Source organism: Ciconia boyciana, chromosome 18 (assembly GCF_034638445.1).
Source record: "Ciconia boyciana chromosome 18, ASM3463844v1, whole genome shotgun sequence".
Lineage (NCBI taxonomy): Eukaryota > Metazoa > Chordata > Aves > Ciconiiformes > Ciconiidae > Ciconia > Ciconia boyciana.
Genome location: NC_132951.1, coordinates 9,644,156 through 9,668,599, shown reverse-complemented (window position 1 = coordinate 9,668,599; position 24,444 = coordinate 9,644,156). Strand labels below are relative to the sequence as shown.

Sequence of the window (24,444 nt, the reverse complement as noted above, 5' to 3'; positions counted from 1 at the left end):
GAGGTAAAGCTTAATTCTACGATGATCCCAGGGGATGTTGGAAACTCTAGTAAAATGAGATTCTATGAAATCGAAATAATTAAGTAAGCTTTAATATTTTTTTATTAGGCTGAGGAAGACCTGAAATGGGATCCGTTTGGGAGACCCTGCTCTCATATGGACGCCTCTGGATTTCGGAGAGGGGTTCCAGCCAGGTGTAGGGTTGTACCCACATGTATAAAGTTACAAGAAGGCTTAAAGGTCTTTCGGAGCAGACAGAAAGCTAATAAACCTATAGTTTATATAATCTGGATATAGTGCACAGGTCTTCCTTAGGTAAAACCCTTTGATGCAGAGGACACGTTTAAGGAGGACAGCTAAGCCAATGCCCCAGTTCCCATTGATTTTTACTGGGAGGCCGACTCCCATTTGTCTTTGATTATTGGCCCCTGGTTTCCAATGAATATAACCACCCTGCTTTCATCTGAACCCTGTTGTGTTCCCCTGTGGGCTGTCCTCTTCTCCTGCTATGCAACCCTCATAGCGGGCTTTGAGGAGCTGTGCCCAAAGCCCAGGGACAGCAGTGATGGGAGGGAGCAAGGAGCTTTGGCTAGCTTAATGCAGAAAACTCCAGGAGCATAGGTGGGAGCTGCTAAAATTGTTACGGCAGGCCTTGTAATTGGAATACAGTTCTGTAGATGGTTATTTCATTGGAGAGTAGTCTTTAATTAATACAGAGCCTCCAGAGAGCACTTTGTCATTTCTTTCTTCCCATCCCTCCCCTCACGTATATGTCTACACACATTAATCAAATCACTCTTCTGTTCTGTCCATGAGTTGAACACGGGGACTGGATTTCTTGCTCACCCTTGGAGAAGGGGCCAGCGTATGCATACATTAAAGCCGAGGTACTTGATCTGTGAACGCTGGCTGAGCTGCGGCACTCTGCAGTGAGCAGGTCTCAGTCTCTGAAGGCTCCCTCCCTCTCTCTGTCCCTGATCCTTCATTTCCTCTGATGTCATCACTCCAATTTAAACAGAGGGGCCAGGCTAAAAAGGCAGAAATTTCTCTTTGGCTTTAACCTCTGGCAAGTTCGGGCCTGTTTGGACATGTCCACAGACGTTTCAAGAAGCGGGAGTTTCTCTAGCAAACATGCAGCGTTCCTGTCCCCCTCCCCAGCACAAAGCTGTTTGGCATAAGTTCATTCTTCTGAAACCTCCATATTTACACAGGCCCTGTGAGTGCCATTTACTCAGGGTCCAGCTGCTGATACTTATCTTCAGTTTTCTGAAGTAAAAGGCTGAAATGTCATGCAATTTATATGTTTTCCCCCCAGCTTGCTCCACATTAGCCTGTTTGCAGCCAAATGGGGTCTCCCAGAACTGCATCCTGGAGCTTGGCATGGGGTAACATCCTGAAGATAGAAAGGTGTGGCTGCCATCCATGGGTGAGCAGGCCACCACTCCCCTTGGAAAATCTTTGCACCCAAGCATTTGGGTCAGGTCTGAAGTTCTTTTCCTTAGGATCACACTTGCTGTTGAGAGAAAGATACTGCAGTCAGCATGGATGTCCAGATGTTTTATAGGAACAGTAATGAAGTTCATGGGATGCAGAAGGGCCTGAACAGTACCAACTGCAGCTCTTCAGTGATTAGTATAAAAGGGCAGTGTGAAATTAGCAAATATTTTTCATTAATATTTCTAGTAGAAACAACAATAACTCTGTTCTAGGCCTGTAACTTTATTTTAAGAAGTCTTTCACCAACTTTCACTGAGTCTTTAACCTTGAATTTCTGTGTCTTTTTGTGTTTCTGCTTTGGATGGAGAACAAGAATCATCCTCATCAGTTGTATAATTTTTAGAAGTTGGAATTTCTTGAAAATGTAGAGTTTTAACCAAAAATATTGAGGACTTTTGTCCAGAACAGGAACACCCTTAAGTAATAATGCTAATCTCCCAGATAAAAAAGAAATCCTATTTTCAAGTAATACACTGGAAAAAAACCCACAATACTTTAATTAAATTAAATCACAATGAAATGCAGAAGACTTAAATAGATTGGCTGTCTAGTATAGCTGCTAATCTGTCTCATGTTCAGTGATCTGGTTCACCCTGCATAATCATAATCTATTCTGTGTATGTTGTTCCAGACCGACTACATACCAAAATATTTTTCTGAGTTAATCAAATGCAGCCTGAAATTCAAAGAAAAGGAGAAGAGTAAAGATGTATACGCAAGAGATAAATGTATTGCTTTCAGGTACGTCTTGGAAATAGATAAAAAGCCTCAGATCTGTAAGGGAACTTTCTCTGAATATGCTTTCCCTGTAAGCATATTCAGTAGCTCCTGTAAATGCACAGAGGATTGCAGCGACTCCAGGTGCTTGGCAGTTTGGTTTCTATATCTGGGGTCTATGAGTTAATAAAGAGGAGACAGAAGATGTTCCATCGCTACAGATTTTTTTTGTTTCATCGCTACAAATTTTTTTGTTCCAAAAAAATTACGCATCGTCTGCTCATGGTATCTGAGTTTCTAGATAATACAGATCCTGCTCGTGCATTACTTTACCCCCCATAAATCAGTCCCTGAGTCAAAACCCCTTAAAAACATAAATGCAAACATAAACCCAACAAATGTTAGGGTAGTTAGTCCATTACTTAAAAAGGAAGGAGAGGAAATAACAAATGATACAGAGCATGAAGTATTCAATGCCTTTTTTGGTTGCTTCTCCAAAAAATGGTTGATTGTGGTTATATACTAATGCAGTACGTTTTAACAAGGGGATCATCTAAAATAGCAAAAGACTATGCTGGCTAAAATTTAGATAATTTAGATGTTCTGCAATTCAGCAGGACCTGATGAAATCTACCCTGGAGTACTTTGGGATCTAGCTGAAACAGTCCCAGAGTGAGTAGAGATTATCTTTCAGAGTTCACAGATGACCAAGGTAGAGTCAGAGGCCCAGGGAAGGGTAAACATAAGGTCTATTTTTAAATAGACGGAAAATGAGAACCAGAGGGATTATGGAACAGTAAAACTAACTTCAATACCCAAAAAGTTTCTAGAATTAGATGTTACAAGCACTCAGAGAATAAGAAGTTAATAAGAAACAGCAAATATGGATTTGTCAAGAGCAAATCATGTCAAACCAGTACAGTTTCTTTGCAGGGTAGATGAACTAGTAAATAAAAACCAAGAAGTGGATATGACGTTTGTTGATTTTTAGTAAAGCTTTAAATGCTGTCATTCATGGTGTCCTCATAGTCAAAGTAGAGAAATGTGCTCTATTTCAAATTGCCACATGGTGGGGGCACAGCTAGTTGTAAATTAAGGCTCAAAAAGTAGATATGGATAGTTTTCTGTCAAGGTGGGAGGGCATGGCAAATGAGGTCCCTCAAGGGTCTGCCCTGGGTTGGGAAGTGCTCAGTACTTTAGTGACTGTCTTGCATGATGCTATAAAGTGCATACTAATAAAATTTCTGAGGTCCCGTTGGGTGGGATTGCAGCATTTTGGAAAGGAGAAGCAGAACTCTGAATGATTTGTATACCTGGTTATATGAAATTAGCAACTTGAAATGTGATAAAAAGAAATCATAGTAGTTAATGAAATAACTGCAAGTACAGAATACAATGCAAAACAGAAAATGCTTAGCAAGAGGAGCAGTATTTAAAAAGAAGACAATTAAGGATGCAGAGTGCTGGAAAGTCATAAACTGACTACGATATAACATCATAAAACTGCTTCAGGACAGACAACTCATGCAACGGAGAGTTTTAATGGGACTTGTGGGTAAAAGACAAGGGGTAAATTTTGCTTTTCAGGCAACCTTCATACAGCCTTGGCCGTGTTCCGCTTTGGTTGTGCAGTTCAAGAAAAATCTTGACAAATTGGAGAGGGACTAAAGGAGAGCCATAGGAATGATAAGAGGTTTGGAAAATGCAACCTATGAGGAAAGATTGAAAGAATTGGATTTGTTTAGTCTAGAGAAGGGAAGACTGACAGGACGTGATAACATTCCTCCAATATGTAAAACATTGCTAGAAAGAGAATGGTGATGAATTATTCTTCATAGCAGCAATGAGTAGGAGAAAAATAATTGGCATAATTTTTAGCAGAAAGGGTTTAGTTCAGATACTAGAAAAAGCTTTCTAGCTTCAAGGTTAGTTCAGTAATAAAATAAGCTGTGTGAGAAGATTACTGGATCTGCTTCTTTGGAGGTCTTTAAAAACAAGTTAGTCATCTGTCAGGAATGGTCTAGGAGTATTTTGTATTGCCCTCTGTATGAGAGAACAGGCTAGACTTTGGGTGTCTTGTGGCTCTTATATCTTAGTTTGTAACTGTAAGTGCATTTAAAGATTAGACTGAATAAAATATTAGGAAGTGGCAAGCAGATGGAGTGTTGATCGTTTGTCTACTCTGTTTTTCAGAGGGATGAGTCTGTAGAAGCATCTAAGTTCTTATAATCATGAAAGATTTTATTCATCCAACACTCGTGCGAGGTAAGTGGCTCTTACACTTCTTACAGTAGGTGAGGAACAAGGTAGATTAAGTACTTTCATCAAGGCTATTCTATATTATATAAACTAAGAGCTCTGGGCCAGGTGCACGTTCAACTGAAATTATCCTTCAGGTTTTGAGAAGCATTGTCCCCGTCTCATCTCTGGATATTTGGACAGTAGGCAGTTGGGAGTAGTTGTTCTGTATGATCGTAGTTTTCCTCGGCAGTTGTGTTGTGGTTTTCATACATTTGTCTACCTTTGTTTTACTTTTCTTCTTCATTGTGCTGTGGTTAGTATTTAATGTGCTTAGCTTTTTACATGGCTTAATTTGTTATTTACAGTTGATTGTGAGATAACTGTGACCGAGTGGAAGCAGTACTGGTACATATACAACTTTCCATTCCCAAGCTCACTGCTAACAGGTGAACACTGCTTCCTGGAAACTGAGTCCTCTCGTTTTAAATCACAGATGACTTTTTGATACAAAGGTCAAGGGACGCTGGGGTTTTCAAAGTGCCTAAGAGGTCCAGACACCTACAGCTTCCCAAGACTGATGAACACCTCATTGCTGCAACAAAGATAATTTAGAATGTAATCCCGTCTTCCCTCTTTCTTTCTAGAGTTGTGACTAGAAGGACATATATGTTATTGTATGCTATTTGTTCTTCATGCGTGAACATAGAAGTGTAAAAGGGATATAAATGTAGAGTAAGCACAGTTGTTGCATACAGGTTTTGAGTAAATGGAAATGGCCTCTGGAAAGGCCAAATACCTAAAAATGGCAGCATTTTAAATTTCATTACACTATTTAGGGGAAAAAAAAAGAAAAAAACCCCCAACCCCCCCAACAAAACACACTCCTGCCCTTTCAACCTGAAATGCTTTTGTAGCATTTCCTCAGGACTGGTCTGTGCTGACTTCATGGGGAGGCTCTGTTAGGTGAGGTCCAGCCCAGCAGGGGCTGGCAGTCCAGCTCCCTGTTACCCCACTCTGAACTGCCTTTCCCCAGGGATCTTGTGGCCTCTGTGAAGTCCAGCTCGTGCAGTTATGGGAAACTGAGACACAACAAGGCTACCAACACCACCAAATGCCCATGGCCATTTTGGCACAGCATCGTGAGGGATGTACATCGGCATACCTGTACGTTGGCAGTTAAGTAATTTTGTTAGAGACTACCCTAATGACAAGGTGAGAGAAGAAGCAGAGGTTGGCAGTTTTTCTGCCTTCACAGCACCCCGTCTTCCCTTACACATTGCTTTTGTGTGTCTGAGCAGCAGGAAGCAATTGTCCAAGTAACAAGAGCTGAGTCCTCGCCGCTGATGTGTGTGTTTAGCATTGGGATTGCCGTTTTTCATGCCTTGGGAATTGAGATGCAGGATTAGGTAGCCTGATGGTAGGTTTGAGGGAGGTTGCGCAGTGTAGCTGGCTGCCCCAGCACATGACCCTCGCTAGGGCTGGACCAGCACGATCCAGACGGGATGATTTCCAGCTGCACCGACCAGTTCCCAAATTCCAGTTTTAAACTTGGGACCAAACAAAGTGATATCCAGAACGTTTCTTGTTTGGGGGGTGTGTGTGTTCATGTGTGTTGTTTTGCTACACAGCTGCATCATCCCAGAATAAACTACCCTAACTAGAGACAGAGACTGTACGGACCAAGGAGACCTCTGTATCTCTGATCGGTGCTTACAAGCAGCAAGCCTCTGTAAAATCCCACCTTCACGCTTTGCCTGGGGAACGCAAAAGGTTAAAAGCCAAAGCTGTGTGTTACTTTCCTGCAGTGAATGTATTTCTTTTCTGATAAAGATAACAGGCAAGATGTTCCCCACACACACCTCCTGCATTGCTGATCCCTTCTTCTCACCCTGCCGCTGCACACGCCATTTCTTCTGCACTACATATTGTAAGTGGGGGAGATTTCTTGAACCAGGGGCCTCCTGCTTAATGCACTAAGGATTCAGTCAGGCCAAAAATGCCTGTAGCATATGGGGAAGGAAAGGGCCAGCAGTGAGCAAGCTTGGACAGATGTGCTATAGAGGGAGCGTGGTGTTGGTGGGGGTGGAGAAAGCTCTCTCCCCCCAGCCCTTTCGGAGGGTGGCCAATCAGGAGAAACGGACCCTTTTTAGGACCCCAACAGTTAGGGAGAGCCCCTGAGGCATTTTTGGCCGGGAGGTTGTGCACACACACATGCACACACACACACACACACAAGGAACAGTTCAGCAGCAGTCCAATCCCCAGTGACATGGAGCTTTTTCTTAATTCAGAGCATATTTCAGGCTTCAGTTTGAGGGGAAAAAAAAAAAAAAAACCACCAAAAACCAACCCATAAACCATAAAGAATCTATTGAAACAATTGTAAGGGGAAAAAATAGAATGTGGCTGCAGACGAGGTTGTTAGGGAGATGTAGGGGAGAGATGAAAAATAAAAAAAACAATTACCATTTTCCTCAATGGCCTCAGAGCAGCCTGGCAAAATACAGACCTGTGCAGGCGCTTTCCAAAAAAACCAGAGAAGTGTCTCCCCCAGAAACATTGTTGCCCTCAGGTGAGCTTCTGGTTGAACTGGGCTTCGTGATGGATGCGGCTCTGCTCATTCGCTCTTGTTTGCACGCCAGCATCTCTTGTGTTTCTCAGTGTTGTTTTTCAAATAGAAGCTTAAAGCCAGGTGATCAGTAGTTTATCTTCTTGTTTGTTCTTAATAAGCACCTTCATTTGGGGATCTCAAAGCACACTCGAAGCAAGAGGCTCACAAGCTTTCTGGTGATGTGAGGCCATCTGATCCGACTCCCCTCCATAGATGCAGAAACAGCCTCTTCAAAGTGTTCAAGTGATTTTTAAAGGGTGCCTGGCAGGACTGGGAATGGCACCTACATAACCCCAATCCTCCCGCATAGAATCTCTCTATAGCATGATCTTTCCTGACAACAAATTTTTTGTTTTGTTAGCAATTAGGAATTATATGCCTGGACATTGGCATCCTATACAAAGAGCAACTGAGTTGGTCCCTGCCCAAATACCTTCGTCTTCACTCTCAGGGACAATTTTCCTCTAAAGGCAATTTAAATGCACAAAACTCTTAGCACAGCTTGTTCATTACTGCCAAGGACCTGCAGTGCAGGATGCATCTCCTCAGTTAACATCTGTTTTTTTGACCAAATTGCCTCAGTTTCTGCATGGGCCCACAGCTGATATAAAATGCTGAGAAATTATGACTATTTTTGTTGTTTGGGTGTTTTGATATTTTTATTATTATTTTTTTAAACCTGCAATTCATTTTGGCATACTGAGCTGGATTTACTTACAATTGTACCTGGGCTATTATGATGTTAAAAAAATTACTCCCAACTTAGCCCAGTGCAGGGAGGTGAAAAAAACAGGGGAGGTGTGTGTGTCTCATGTGGGGATCTTTGGCATCAGACCAACAGGAGCAATCGACATTTGGAGGGAAAAGATGCATGTGCACATTAGGAAGCAACATCTGGTCCTAAGGCCACATGTTCACATGCTGGCCTTGATTCTGCTGCCACAAGAGAGAAATGCTGCTTCTGTGCTGTCATTCTGCCTGTGGCATTGGGTCTCTGTGTGCAAAGGGGTTCAGGGTGAGCGAGGTGCCTGTGTGGCAGGTTTAGGCATGCTGGCCTAGTTTTTTAGTTGTTTTTCTCTGCCAAATAAGTCAAGAAGAAAGAAAGCAGGCAAATGAAGTCCAATTTTGGAAGGGAACTGGACACCTGAGATATTTCTCTCACCCTGTTTTAAAATGTCCCTTATGCACGTAACAGCTTAAGGAACTGCATAAGTGATCCTTTGACTGCTGTCTGGGCACTAATTCCAATTCAAATCAGTGAGAAATCAATAGGAGTTAGATGCCTGGAAGTTGCTCTCCTAGTGAGGACTTGAAACGGTGGGTGGAGTAATGCTTGTGTGTCTTTGACAACAAAGCAGCACTTTGTCACCCAACTTTAATTGTCCCATCAGCCCTACAGCTCTGTTCCAAGGAGTTCCTGCTGTAGTTATTTCTGACCATATTTTACTGCTTTGCTGCTTCCAGGTCTGTATCTAGTGCTCACTAGGATTGTCCAAGGCAGATAGGAAGACTTTGTACTAAAAGCAGTAGCAGCAGTTTCCTTGGCTTTACTGGCAGCCTTTGGGGAATCTAGCACTGGTCATATCATCTACAGTTAAACTTTGGATCTGATGGCCCTGATTGAGGAATGTAGATCCAGCTTTGCATCACCTAAGGCAATAAAACGTCTGGCAGCCTTGAAGACTAATTATTGAGAGTAAAAGGAGACAATGTGTCTTGCTGCCTTTTCCAGGGGATGCAAGACATGCAACCTCAAAAGAGGTTCATCATTTATTGTCAGAGTCTCTCTAGTGAATTTGGAAAGTCTGAACGCAGGACAGAAAGAAACCAAAGTGCAAGGACAGGGGATCTCTTTTCCTTGTCCTTTACTCGATATTATAGAATGAGTTGTTAATTTTTATACTCTCTGCATTTCCTCACACCTTTGGGCATATTACGCTTCTTTGTGTAACTCCCTTTGGACCAAATCTGGATTACCTACCAGACCTCCTTAGTTTTGATTTAACTCTGTGTTGTGTTTGTAGTATTATGCTGAACTCTAACTCTTGTTTTGCTTCAGCCCTACCTTCCACTCATGCACGGAAGTCCTGATCATAAGGTGAGCAGGGCTGCAAGCTGAATCCATCTGGGTGACGCTGCTGGATGGAAAGGTTGAATGTGCATTGCAGGTAGAGGGGAGGCAACACAGTGGGGAAAAAACAAATTAGAAGCCTTGTTGCCGACAAGGATGTTATTGTGCAGTGCAGCCATCCTCACCCGAGGAACTCAGAGTGACCTAACTGTAGTAGAGACCAATCTGTAAGGAAATGGTGCTTCTCCTCTCCATCAGTCCACAGCTTGTGCTCCAGTCCCACGTCTGCTTTGGCAGGGATAAAAGCCGAGCACATCGCTGCTACCGGCCTGGGGCCTTGACTCTTGGAGGCTGTGGTCACACCACTCTCTACAACAGTATCTCCATTTTCTTGGCCAAATAACTATGTGGGTAACTCCATACTTCCTTGCTAAATTCCTCTTGGAGTTTTATTTTGATTTGCGTCTGTTCCTTGTGCGGTATAAAGTTTTACTTTGTCTTGACTAGCACTTGCTGTAAATGCATTTTTTCCCCAATAGTGGTAAAAGTCCGAGTTTGGAAAGCGAGAGCTTTTGGGAGGTGTTGCAGAATGTTACCTTTTCCCCAGTGCTCTTAATTTTCATCCACTGTCAGGGAAGGGGATGGTGAGTAGACTAAATAGGCCCAAAGGAGTTTAGAAAATGCAAAAGGAGTTAAAAAGCCAATGCTTTTGCAGGTTAAGGGATGAATTCGGGATCCTCTGGGTATCCAGATATCTGGATATGCTGGTGAAATCAAAGAACTGTAAGTTCAAGTGAGTGTTTACAGGCTCCCAAATTCAGTTAATTTATGACATGTTTAATATGTTTTTACAAATGTTTGCTGTACTCAAGTAGTGACGATGCTTTATTTGGTCAGTAAAATTCCATCCTGCCTGCAGTACGCAAAGACCTGAAAGTCACAAGGATGTTCTGTGTCTAAGGAAAAAATATTCACTCTCATTTTAAACAGATATTCCAAATTCTTCTTCTTTTTTTAATAGAAACCTAAACCTGTCACTGAAACCACCAACAGGACTTTCCAATTCTCACTAACATTAACGGATATTTCTGGTTTTTCTGGTTTCTATTCTTCCTCTTTTCCTTTTTTTCCTTTTTTTTTTCCTTCACCCTCTTTCTTCAGCATAACAAGATTGGAAATTAGTGCTGGCTTGAGGCCATGGCTGCATCTACGAGGCCATTTAAAGTTACTGCTCTCTTACTCCCTCTGGGCCAGTAGGAAGTTCAGCTGTGATCATAGAGAAAAAAACCACCCCAAAATGCTAGAAATAATAATTAAAAAAAAAATGTCAGAAGAATATGGAGTTGCTTTTATGCACTCCAAATTTAGGGGGAAAAGAACAGTGAAAGCAGCTAGAAATACTGAAAAGCAGCTTTTTGTGCTGAGGTGCTGGGATTGCTCTGGTGAGATTTGTGGTCACGGCCAGAAGGGAGAGTCTGTTTTACTTTGGACTGAGTTTGGGCTTCTGGCCTCTGACTTTTACATAGGTATAATCAGGAATAGTCCTACTGAAGGTGGTGGGGTTCAGCTGCTATGCAGTTGGAGTGAGGGAAAGGTCTGAGCATCCAGGCAGGTGGGAAAGGATTTGCAGCTTCATCCCCATTCTAGTTCTGAATCGTGCAAATCATCTTATGCAGGAACCTGACCTGAAGCAAGCCTTTTATTATAGCAGCATGGCTTGGACTAGCATTTGGGAAGGTGGACATAAGATTGGTTCGCATGGACTAGAATTTTAGTGAAAGAACCTGCCTCTTAGAAAATATCCTTGCTTGTGAATAGAAGACTTTTTGGCTGCAAACAGGGAGCTGAAGATGAAGAACTGGCCTGTACATGTTCACACAGATAACCTTTTTGCATGTACAAGTTGGTGGCTTTTCAAAGAGCTTGTGCACACATCTGAAAGCATCTGGCTTGGTCTAATGGGTATGAAAAGAGCAAATCCTGGCTTACATGAATTAATGGGTACCCCTAAGCCCTCACCCTCTTTTTTTGCCTGAAGTTGAATGACCTGGTCCTGTGAAATCTATCCCCACAAGCTTTGTTTTCACTTTTGTACAGTAGTAGCTACTGAGCAATATTTGGGCTGGTTCTTCTTGGAATACGAGTGGAGTTTTTGTCTTTGCAGACAGAAGGAGTTTTCTAGGAGGGAATGAAGGGAAACCTCAACATATTCACTTTCGGTGAAAAGGTGAAGGAATTGTCAGAGTCTCTGTATGAAGAGGGAGAGGTGTTGTTTAATGGATTCAGATATTCTCCCAGCACCAAATATACAAACCATGTCCAAGATCCATGAAACAGGTTGTGGGGCAGGCAAATTATGAACCTTTTAAAGAAATAAGTGACCAGAATGCTTTGGGTCCTCCTGATGTTTTCTGACTCGTAGTGGCTCTAGATTTTTATTCCTTTGAACATTTCAACTTTCCACTCAACTCTAAAATGATTAAATCCAGTCATTGATGGAGCTACGGTCGTACTTGCTATGGCCTGTCCCAAAAGGCTCCACAGTTGGAAAGTGGCTCCGATCAATATGTGATGATTTGGCAGTACCAAAATAATACCAAATCATCACATACTGTCCTGACCTGCTGTTATTTACATCACAGAACCTCCCTAGACTCCAACCCTGATGAGGATCTCATTCTTGATGCTATGCACATGAAGTAGATGTTCCTTCTTGCTCCTCAAAATTTAGTCAATATAGGTGAGGCAAAGAGAGTGTTACATCCTTGGTTAACAGCAAATTCAGACTGTTCTACTTTAACACCACTTATCCTACAGCTCAATTCAGTGCCGTATCCTATAGCTCGGTTCAGTGTCATATCCATTCCTCAGATTATTTTAAATGAATGTGGACCCTCTCTTTGCTGAACAGAGGTTTTGCCATAAATTTTCAAACTTAGGAGAATTCTTTAAATTTCCATGCATGGGTTTCCTGTTTCTCCCTTGGTCGTTGGTTGCAGATCCTGTGTAAGAAACTCCTTGCTTTCCTGTTTATCACGAAGGGTTAAAAAATAAATAGCGGCGCGTGTTGTGGGGTGCCAAACTTTTTATTCTGCTCCCTCTCCTTTTGATTTAAAAGCTTTGTTTATCTCTATGTAAAGTCACTGGCAGGCCATAAAGAGATATATTGCCTTGGTGCAGACAGCACAGACTCCGCTCCTGGGAAAGCAATGGACTGTGAAGTTGAGTGTGTGCGTGTGTGGGCCCGCTCATAATTCAGGAAGGGTTCTCTTTTGGGAAGCTCCCAATGGATGCTGCCTGCAGCCGCTTGCGGCTCCTTGTAGGAGAAGTGTGCATGTATCCAGGAGGGTTGGTCAGGCTCACTGCTTTTGATGTTCCCATAAAGCCATCACTCCAAAGCTTGGAATTGCAAGGCTATTTATAACTCAGTTATAATAGAGTGGATGAAGTACTCCCAATGGTTTTATTTTATTTTATTTTTATTTTTTGGTAGAGAAATAATGTCATGTCAGAGCCCAGCTTGCTCGGGCACTCCCTGTTTAGCCAGCATTGAGTAGTGAGACTTAACATCAGTGTTACTGCTTTATTTCGCAGACACTGCCATCAGTTGAACCTGCGAGCATACATTCCTTTACAGGACCTCTACTCTGATGTGCATTTGCAAACTGCATGTTCCCCCAAGCACATCTTGCACATCTTCCCAGCCAAGAGCACTGTTCCCCCAAGCACGCTTGCGGGTGCTCCCGCAAGTGTGGGGGAACAGTGCTCTTAGCTGGGAAGAAAGGTAGGGCATTTTAGTAGGAGAGATGGAATAGGTGAATTATTTCTGTCTGGCATTTAGACTGCAGAAACTGCTTATTTAGCTGAGCAGAGGACACTTGGGTTTAATTTTCAATGGAATTGACTTGTAATGTCCTTTTTGCTTATCACCAGAGGAGGTATCTACTGAAAAAGAGGGCAGAGCACCAAACGCAGCTGAACCACTGCCAGCAGAAAGGTTATTGATTCCCTGCAAGAGGAGATGGGAAGCTGCCTCTTTCTTCTTTTAACAGCAAGTCATGTTTTGTGGGAATCCCCTACCTGGACTCATGGATTTCCAAAGATCTGAGTCTTAGTCTTGAGAGAGGGAGTTGGGAAGAAGCAGACCCCTCTCTTGGAGAATTTCCTCCACACGGAGGATTAGCATGAGAACAACAGATCACTTCAATCCCACTGCCTTTCTCAATACATTAAGTGACACATAGCCTAGAGGAGGCCCCTGAAGATTAATGCTTTCCACAGATTCAGTTTATCTTTGGAAACTCTACCAACATATGTAGAACATGGGCCCTCAGCCTGCCACCTCCTCGTCCCTGACAGGCTGTACCCACCCTGTTTTTTCTTATGGCTGACACAAACAGGGTTCCAGACTCTCTGTGTCTTCTGCAACTCTGGGTCACTGTACTTAAAAGGCTGTTAATCACAGCCTCCCTGTGAGTTTGTTTGCCTGGGGAGAAATCATTAGTACCTTTTTACAGTGAGGATAAATCTGAGAATCGCCTGAAAATCTGCAGGAAATTACTTTTCAAGTGACCGATGATATGACCTCTAATTTCCTAATGATCTAGGAAGAGTTCAAGCCCAAGTGCTTGTATATGCAGAATGCCAAATTTATATATACAAAGCATCATAATTACTGTCATGGAGATTTACAGCGCTTTACAAATCATTAATAATCATAATAATAATATTTACCATAACTCTTTCTGGCAGATTAATTGCAATTCTCTTTGACCATCCTCAAACTACTTTTCTTACAACGTCGTTCCCATTGGCATGAAAACGAAGTACACAAACCATAATTTATTGCCATAAAGGGTGGCTCTATTTGCATGTGTTTATTTGAGACAAAACCAGATATTTGCTATTGAAGTGAAAGCATAAGCATCAATGAATCGGTAGATCTTTTAAGACAGTGCTGCATATTGCTACATTTCAATATGGCATTAGCAGATGATGTGCTCTTAACTGTTTGTGATAGGCAGGTGTGATTCTCACTGCTCAGTTAAGGTACCATTTGCAGTAATAAGTGTATAAAAGACATACATAGTAATTTGCATGAGAATCTTTCAGGTCTTTCATGCCTGTTTTGGGGTGGAATATCCACGGATGATAAATGTCAAGTTTTGGCTACAATGACTGATGTATAATCAATGGACTGAGGTGATAGAAATTTCTCATTCTTCTAAATACCATCACAATTATGAGATTTGGAGAAAGGAAAAAAGTAAGAAAATGTTTTCCCGTTTCCTCTGCTTTCCTACTCAGTATACAAAGTTTGTAAGCAATTTCAGATGGGATAGAAAATAAATGTTGGCATGCAATGGCATTTTTTAGTTTGAAATTTTTTATGTTAGTATATTTTCTTATATTTCCTTATATTTTTATAAGATAAAAGTCTTTATAAGCTATTTTATTGTAGCAGTTTTATGAATTTTCCTGCCATTTTTTGACAGTATGTATTATTCCTGCCAATGTCATGGGTATTGTTTCTCTTTTATGAATTATTCTATCTAGGTCTGGTTTTATCCGTTACTAGAAATCTGTTATTAATAGAACTTTATCCTATGGCAGATTCATTAATTTGAAAGGGCAGTTAAATTATTGTTTATGCTTTTTGACATTGTTCTGTTATCTATTAAAAAAAAAAAAGTCAGGCAATATTAACATTTTGTATCTTAGTTTCATGCTTCTCTTTGTTTATTCATCCCAAGCACATTTTGTGTGTAAAATGATCATTCCACTTGCTGTGGTAGCACAGCTGTAGGGTAGAAGAAATCATCTGCTTAATTGTTTACAGGAATACTACCCACGGGTTGGTGGTTAAAAAAAGTCTGGCTCTAAGATGTACCAACCACTCACATCTCTGGTTGAACTCACTGGGAGCTGCGAGTAGCTGCAGTAACTTTTGATGCGCGAGTCAAAGTTGCAAAAACATGTAACTTCATATTGAAATACTGCTTTAAATATATTATAGAGTAATTTAATAATTTGTCAGACCAACACACCCTTTAACTGCATTCAGTGTTGCAGCATCAGACTCTCTACAACAACCTGGATGTTCAGAAAACTTCCACAGGATGACAGACAGAAATCTCAGACACGCCTAACCTCAGCTCTGTCTTATCAAACTTTCATCTCTGTGAGACAATTCCAAAAGCTCATGTGTTATAATGCAAAACGTTGAACTATTAGTGCTTGCTGACATGGAGAAAAATGGTAATAGTATTTCTCTCCCACCTGCCTGTCCTTCAATTTAATTTTATAGCGGGTGTCTCATAATTTTTTTAAGTTTCCAAAAAAAGACTTAAAGAATCTTTTCTAAAAGAAAGCACCAAGCAAGCTAAATGTAGAAGTTGCTGCCAATTCTGCCTTTAATACTTTTAAAACAAATACAAATTTACAGGCACACATATACTCAAGCTGTGTGCCAAAGGCCATCAGAACTAAAGACATGTTTTAGAATATATATGTATAAAGTGGGTCTGATGATTAACATAATTTGATGCCTGGAGACAGAACACATTTACATGACATTCTTTAATCTATTTCTAATTTATATGATGTTCCTTGGTCTGATCTGTTGGTTCTCCATCCCGTGCGTCCAGCAATAGATGGTGCGTGTTTGTGTGAGACACGATGGCTCGCCTAACAAGGACCGTTCTATGTTTATTCATATAGTCTCTGTTCAGTGTAATCCCAGAGAGATAATTACCCATGAATGTGTTCTCCTTTCTCAAGTAAATTAAAGGGTTTCCCATATGGTACATCCTCCTGAGACCACAAGGAGTTTTCTGAGAATCTGCAACAGTTCAGGTACAAGGAGACTCCCAGCTTAGCTGTAACCTTTGAGGTCCTTCCTATTTTCATACCAACACCTATGTCATCAATCCCATTACAGAAAAATTCCTCTAATCGGAAAACCCTGCTGGTGGAAAACCTGTCCTCATCCTATGAAAAGTAAGAGGTACCATGGGGATGTTTTTGTTGTTAGTGAATCATATCTGGTAGGAGTTGTTTCTTTTTCTTGTGCCACACCTCCAGCCCCCTCCAAGCCATCCAGCCAATTGCTTTGGCTGAAACAGCTCATGGAAGTATAGCGTACAGTAATTGCTTCATTGTGTTGCTTTAAGAGGAAAGGAAAATAGCTATTACTGTGAGCAAGTGCTTCTGTTTTTTTTCCCCTATTGCTGTTGTGTGTTTTGGTTACGAAATGTATCGTATTCTGAAATTTGGTTTTTTGAGACTTTCTGTTGTTCAGGTGGAAAGCTGAGGTCGGGCATCTGTTGGTAACGCAGCTGCCAATAAAGAGAGGAAACATTGGTTTAGAGAAATACTCTTCATTTATAAAAGGGGAGTGAAACTATTACTGATTAATATTTTGTCCTGACCTCTTTATGTGAGGTAACAAAGCAGCATAGTTTTATTCCTGGAAAGCATGCCGAGGCTAGGCTTGATGCCTAGGTACTTTCATCTTGTCTCCAGTTACATAAAAGTTAATGGAGATTTGACTTTTAAAATTACTGTAGTTACTTGTTTACCCATTTGGCTATAGATGTAAATATGGAATTTAACGGTCAGTCAGTGGCTGAGATAAAGCTCTATAAATTCAGGGTACTGCCTATAAAGAAGCTCTTCTTCCGTAAGGCTGTTCTGAGAAAAATGAACAAAAAAAAGCGCAGCTCCAGTAAACTGAGATCAGACCTATTACTGGAGATATCTAGAAATTTATGACTGGAAAAGGTATTAGGTTGCGACCTGATGGTCTCCTGCTGCTGAGGCTTCAATGGTGATTTCATCGCCATATGAAGGCTGCTGCCCTCATCCCTGTTTTTTTCCTCATTCAGAAGCTGGACATGGTATTCAGGACTAAGAGGAAAAAATGCCTCCCCACACATACACACAAAGTGTTATCACTGCCAGCTCCTCATCTTCAAAGACCCCTGACTGATGGTCTCTGTGACTAAGTCCAGTTAATTCCCCACCTAAGAGAAAAAAGTAGAGTTCAGAAGTTCAAGGAACCCTTTTGCTAACCACACGCTTGTGGTTGTGTGGGCTGCAGGGTAAAGGGTTAGGCTGAATTGCTCAGTGTTTCAGACCTGGTCACAGTCATGTAATGTCTTCTTTCAAGGCAATGAATGGCCAAAAAGGTGGAAGGCTTCACACCTGCTGGTGGGACCTGAACGCTCATGGAAATGTAGCCTTAGATGTCACCTTGGGAGCTGTTTGATATGAAGTATCTGGAAGTCTCATCCCAAGTTCTGGGAATGTTTAGCATAAGATTGTGTATTCATGGCCTTGACAGGCTCATATATAACCCTGTATAGCATCCCCCTTTCCTCCCAACTTGTACAACCGTTAATAGTAGTAGTCTCCTATGAAGCTTAAAGTACATAGAACATTTAAAGCTTATAACATTTATAGATTGCTACAGTAGCAGGAGAATCAAGCTAATGAAAGGATTGGGTGGGTGCCCTGAATTAATACGACCATAATCTAATTCATTTTAACTTATTTTTTTGCTGTGTATAAAACCTTCCGCTCTTCTCCAGCAGCGCACTTAGGGCCCAATGCACAGGCTCGTAGCAGATAATGGGAAGGTTCCCGCATAGTGGGGCTGAGAATCAGGTTTTGAACAGGAGGCCCTTGGCAAGGGCAGAGTAGCGATGGTAGAGGTGGCAGAGGTCTTCTATGGAGGGCAACGGGAGGTCTAGGAAAGGGGGATTCAGAGTTTGAGGAGTGAATAGGAGAATCAGAGCCAGGAGGTGTAGATAAAGCAGTGAGTTTTGAAGCAGGCTCTCTGCCGTAATTTGAAATAGAGATACTTTTTTTTTTTTTCTTAGAAATTTACATAGTATAGAGCCTACTTGCACCCAGAGATTGTCTTATGGGCTGCTCCTTTCCATTTTATGACAATATAGCATTTTACTCTCTCTTCTCTGCCCTTGCCTATTCCCTGGAGAAATTGTGTTTGGAGAATACTTCTTGTAGTTATAACTCTAAGTGCAGTGAAATGTATTTGACTGTGCTGTCTACTTTTGTTCCTTGTTTCATCTCCATCTCCCATCTGTTTTGTTTGTTTCAGCCAAAAAGGAAGGATTATTGAATGCTCTGTAGATCATCCCTTGGAAGCTTGGAGGGTGGGGAGGGAGCTCGGGACCTGCAAACAGTCAGGTTGAGGAGCTGGAGGGGAAAGCAGTGATTTTGAGAGTGAGCAAGGCACTGTGGATTGTTCTGTCAGATTTTGTTGAACTGTGTTACTAGATCACTGAGTCCAAGAAAATATTACAGTACATGTCCATGTAACAGCCAGTTTATACTTATGGCCTTTTCATATTCTTCTCAGAAGCTATGTATGACACTGTTTTCTGTGTATGATCTTTGACAGCCCTCTCTGTCTACTAGAGAGCTATAGAAAATAATAATAATAATAATATAATAACATAATAAAGGACTATAAAATTCTTTTTCTTAAACCTGAATCCATGTATACCGTGCAAGGGTTTCAGTAGCTTCTGAGTGCTCATAAGCTAAGGGATGGGCCTGTTCTAGGATGTGGAAAATTCAGTGAAAAACAAGGCATTAAAGAAAGTAATAGCTGGATACGATTGAATGGGGAGCACTGTTCTTCATGGACCTGTCCTGAACTCATGCCCCAGCACAGTTTGAGGACTGGTGTTGTACTTGGAGTAAACCTAAAACCAAAGCTGAAGCCACTTGCGCTCATTAAAGAACCTGTGGCAGCTTTTGCTGTGCTGGATGAGCAACACCTTGCCCTGGTCAGACACTTATTCGAGTGAGTGTCTTCTGTGTGTTGATTGCAGCTATTTATAACAACTTATTTCGGAGGCTCTCTCCATCACTTTCTCTCTCCATTGAATCAATGAAGGGAGAGTGCATCTAAATTAAGTTTATTCTCTTACTTGCCTTCTGGAAGTATGTTTTTTCCCCTCACTAAGTATATAAGAAGTCTAGAGAGATTAGTCTCATAATGTAGGCTAAGATAGGTATCTAAAAGTAAGTGGTGTTTACACCCCTGTTCTCTGTGTCCTGCATCCTCATTCAGGTAAGATATGCGTTGTCCCTTCCTCCTAAATTGCTATGTCATGTTAAAGCATTTCCAAGGTGGCTGCACATCCATTGTGATCCCATGTGCTTCTGTGAATACCCAGATGTGTATGGGGGTGATAAAGTCTATTTTATCTGAAGGGACTTGCAAGCAGTAAAATACAGCCTTACATAAAAGAAATGCTTGCAAGGATTTGCACATACTAAAGGATGAAGAAATATGTGCAGTTGAAGAAAATCATGGTTCCCCCCCAGCTAATGCAATTAACAACCACTACCTGTAGACTTAGGGCTGGATTAAAGTTTAAGTGGATGAATGCAGAGTTGCGCTACCCAGAGCTCCTGCTCCTGACAAGGTGTGCTCTGGATGATGGGTTCTGCAGGGATGGAGGTGTTTCCCTGCAAGCCAGGACACTACAGGCATACAGTTCTCTGCAGCTTCTCCATTGCCAGGCTCCATCTGCTCTGTCCTGGATCCCACTGTGAGGCACATATGACAGATAGCATCGGCATTTCTCGGAGGGCTCTGTGTGCTGCCTGGGGTGCTGGTCCTCCTGCTGTCAGCCAGCCTGCAGAGCTGTGGTGCTCAGACGCACATCTGCCCGCTCCGCCTGGTTGAAAGGGATGTGGTCCAGCCCTTCTGGTCTAGGATGCAAGCAGTGAATACCCACAATTAGCATTTGCTTTGTTAATCTCTTGCGTAATCCTACAGATAATGCAGAGACCTGACTTGGTGTCTACTGGGGAGAGGAAACCACAGCTCTCAAAAGGGCAGTGTCAGGATTCATGGGATAGTCACCGTAAAAACACAATGTGGTATGGTGAAATATGCCCATACTAGGCTGAAACCTGCTCACGTTCTTTGTGGAAGAGCCATATTATAGAGTCTTTCCTTAAACAAAATATCTGCAGGCAAAGCCGATGAGATCCTACCTCAGAGGAGCACCTGCAGAGCCCGGCCTGTGCTCTCCAAGCCATTTCAGGATGCATGGCAGAGCAAAGCCGGTCAGCCTGCAAATGCAATTATTTGTTTATTTACACAGAAAATCCCTTCTGTTCCTTGCAGAAAACTGAAGCCAGAGCTTCGTCGGGGAGTGTGCGTGCTGGTTTGGGCAGGAAGCATGGCACGGGGGGCACCCGACCTGGTTGAAAGACAGCTCCTCTGACTCATCAGCTGAAAACAAAATGAGTATATATTTAAAGCAAAGCTCTATTTTAAAAATTAATGATCTGCAAGGGAGAGAGGAGAAACTGCTTCTCTGTAATGCAGAAAAAGGCCCTGATGACCACAGCCTGGGTCCCTTTCCAGATGATGTCATCATCAGTCTAAATAATAAATTTTTAACGATGTGGAAAAAAAAAAGGAGGAGGAAATAAAAAAGAGGGGGACTCTGTTTCAATGAGGAGTAAAAGTAGCTGGTGGCAACAGGGTCTAAGGAAAATATATGGTTGGGTGAGGTTTCTGCCCTGTGTAATTAGATTATCCCAAGTGTAGGAGTGTGCTGCAAAAGGCACATTGAAATGCCAGTAATTGACTGTTCTGTGTCTTCCCCTGCTGCATACCCATGCAGAGTGGAAAACTGGGGTACTTGGGATATATAAGGCAGAGGGGCATTCTATAAACAGGGTTGCTAATAATACGCAGTTAAGATTAGAAGGGAAAGTATGGGCTCTCATCAGCCCAGAGACTAGGGGATATTTTCCTCTCATAAATAACAGGCCACAAGAAATCTATTCAAATGGATTTGTGTTTGATTGACAAATGTTTGCAGTATATTACCAATGGAGTACTCACACTGGCTCTTTAATGCAGCTTAAATTACTAGCAACACATTCATTTTTAAATGCGCTCAGATTTGTTTCATAGTACCCCCCTGGAAACGTGTTGCCCATTGCCGAGAGCGTATTGTGCAGGCGAGGAGGGCTCGGGGAGAGCGGTGCAGGCATCAGCAGTGTGGCTTTGGAGGGGGCTGTGGCACCAGCGTGGACTGAATGATTTTGTTTTTTCACTTCATGCCGACTCCCCATCATGGGGGGCCCTTGGGCATTTTCCATGGGATTCCAGACAGACTTTTCACAAAAAAACGCCAAACTAAACCTTAGCTAATACTGGAATTGTGCAGGATATCAGAATGTACCTGATGTTATTTTGAGCTGTATTTTAAGTGATCTGACTTCCAGATCCTATTCAGGGCTTGAGCTCCAGTGCGCTGTGTATTCCTGTAGAGATGACCCTCTCCGTGAAGAACTTAGAAGCTAAGGAGACAAGACGGCAGCTATTCCAACCTGGCAGGCAAGGGGGCTCAGTTGTCCAAAAGCAACAAAAAATTCATGTCAAAGCTATGGACCAAAACTGCATTTCCTCAATCTCAGTCTTGTATTTTCCCAACTAAATGTATTAACCCTAATCGCAGTTTTCATGGACCTCAGCTATCTGAACGTCAGGCCTTGAAAGGAACAGATGTGTTTCATGAGGCTTGGGATTTTATAATGGGAGATTTCAGTGGTTTTCATACCCAAATCTACACCTTCTCCTCAAACTATAAGGGACAGATTTATGTCATGTTTTGTAGCGGGCTGATCCTAATACCCTTGTCATGAGACAGATTTACTGTAGTTGTCAAGACAGATTTGCTGTAGAAGTCAATACCTCAGCCCGCCGGTGCCTTAAGGAAAAAAGGCCTGGGTATTTATTGCCGTAAATATTTTATTCTTGCTCTCCCAATACAAACCTTGCATGGCCTTTCACAAACAACTTCTATTATGCCCCAGTTTCTCATGAGTTAAATGGGGATTAAGACTGATGAGATAAGGGAACTTCTGAACAGGAAGATGGAAAAAAAAAAGTCTTTTCTCTGCGAAGCCCTATTATTTTGCTTAAATGAATTATTTCCTTCTTGCTGTTTTCATTGCTCCTTAAATAGTCACTTTAATTTCCTTTTAGTTTTGTTCTGGTACGCAAAGACACACCGTTTAGATGCCCTTCAGCTTTGTGGGTCATTTGGTGTCTCTCTGTGTTGCTGCTACTATTCCCTTAGCAAGGAAAACTTGGAAAGTATTTGTTGGGTTTGAGGGTGACATTCACAGAGCCCAGCAGAGATGCTGAAGTTAGCAAACTCGATATGGGTCTTTCTACCGTTAGCTGGTGGAAATGCAGAGGAAGAAGACAAATATTCAGTCTTGACTGTCAAGTACTTTTGTCTGCTCTGGGTCCCCTGTGAGAAGAGGAGACACTGCTGCACTCACAGCTGGGTTTTTCTTTTCTGCTGGCCAGGCAGGAGGGGACCAAGCAGGACTTAAATCCTCAGGTCACTGATATGTCCTTTGTATTCCCATATTTCTTCCACCACTGTGAAGGATACATTGAGCTTTGGGTTTTATGCTGGGCTAAAGATGCTCTCATCCATCTGCGTCTGCTGCAATCTAAAACACAATTCACATTTCACTAGTCTAATACAGACACTTATGGACTCTTTTTTATTATTAACTTGCCCAGAGTTTGCCACGGATGGACAGTTTGTTAAACGTTGTCTCAGCTTGTGTGTGCTGTGTCTTTCTTTTGCCTGTTGTGATAAAGCTGGGCACTGGGTACTCTATCAGTGAGGAGCATACAGTGTAAACATGTCTCTTTCTGTACATGGTGACAGAGTAAGTTAATGAAAAAGATGAGCAATTTAGATGGAAAAAGGACACCGAGTTGGCAGTGAAAACTGACAATACAAGCTGACCCTGTTTGATGGAAACAAATAATGCTGGTGGGAGGACTGGAGTCACTTCGCCATTCCTTGTGTGTGTTGCACCGGCTGCAGTGGAGTTTCTTTGCCAGCACGCTGGATGCAGAGCTGGGAGAAAAAGTGAAGGAATTGCCAGGGGCTGTCTGGATGGGATGTATGTACAGAGGAAGTGTGAGCCATCACACCAGCTATTTGGCAGTTGAGGAACCCGTCTGTAGAAACCAGGCCTTCTCTGAAATGTGAGTTATACCATTTCTCAAAACTGTATGTAGCAAGAAATGACTGGGAGGCCAGTGATTCATTCTGGGTTAATGTAAAGGTACCAGAGGGGCTAATATAAAGGAAGAAAATTGATACTGGCTTTGCAGTGTTTGTGGTGCAGAAATGCGTACAAATGTTTCCCAGGGAAAGAGTGGAACAATCCGATGCAATATTAAAAACAAAAAATACCCACCCAGTAACAAACAAACAGCTACGGGGATATAGGGGCTGGTAACAGTGTTTGGATATCTGTAAATCAGTGCAGACTGCACAGGTATTTGCTTACTGCTATACATTTCATTGCAGCTGAAAGGAAAGGGCCCTTGTGAGATGGTAGAAATTGTATGAGAAAACTTTGCTTGAATTGTAGCACTGTGATTATTGTGTCAAATACACTTTATTGTGTATCCATGGGAATTACACGAGGGACAGATTTGACCCTTTGGGATGAATACTCTGGGGAAATTAAAACTAGCTATAAAAGCTATGTATAGTTGAAAAGGCTATGGTAACATTTTATACGGTATGAGCCATGTTCTATTCTTTACAGAAACCCGTATCTGTAAAAAAGCAATTAGAAGTGCTTCCCTGAAAAAAGGCAATTGAACACAGTGAATGAACTGCAGGAATTGTACAGTTTCCAGAAAATGGTGGTAGTGAAGCATTTGTGGGATCCATAAAGTCACCATAAATTCCTAACTGAATATGGATTCACTCTCCAACTCTAAAACCACAAGATTTATTTCCTGCTGGCAGGGGAGGTGAAGTTCGCAGAGCTAGATCTGTCTTGAGCGTGCCAGCAGGTGGTGAAAGCACCAGTACGTTCCCAAACGTGTGACGTTCCCAACGTCACGTTGATGGGCCGCGTCCTTTCAAGATGAGAAGAGGAGACAGGACTGGGGTTTTTTTGGTTGAAGACCTGTCTGTGCTTTCAACACATGTGATTGTAGATAGGTAGGAAGGTTTACTAACGCGCAGCATGTCCTATTGGAGAAGAAGGATAAGATAGTGGGTACACTCTTGGTTTCACTCAGGAAGATCTAGTTTTGGCTCAAGTGCTGACTTTGAAGTCACACAAGCTCTGTCTGTGCGGTGAGGATGCTCCTTGGTGATTCATGTGTTTTGTGGTACAAACCTAAAAAATGCAGTAAAGTTTGCTTTGTTACCTTTCCATGAAATTCCCTTTCTCCCCCAGACTATGGATG

At 42.1% G+C, this 24,444-nt stretch overlaps 1 protein-coding gene across 1 annotated transcript in view; it reads left to right on the top strand.

Annotated features, from left to right (window-relative positions):
* Window positions 1-4,430: 4,430 nt before the first annotated feature.
* The window catches only part of PAPPA (pappalysin 1), a 254,253-nt gene continuing 234,239 nt past the window's right edge, over window positions 4,431-24,444 (top strand). The window contains exon 1 of the mRNA XM_072883095.1: window positions 4,431-4,479. Coding sequence (XP_072739196.1) covers window positions 4,446-4,479 — 34 coding nt within the window. The 5' untranslated portion in view covers window positions 4,431-4,445. The remainder of the gene's footprint in view (window positions 4,480-24,444) is intronic.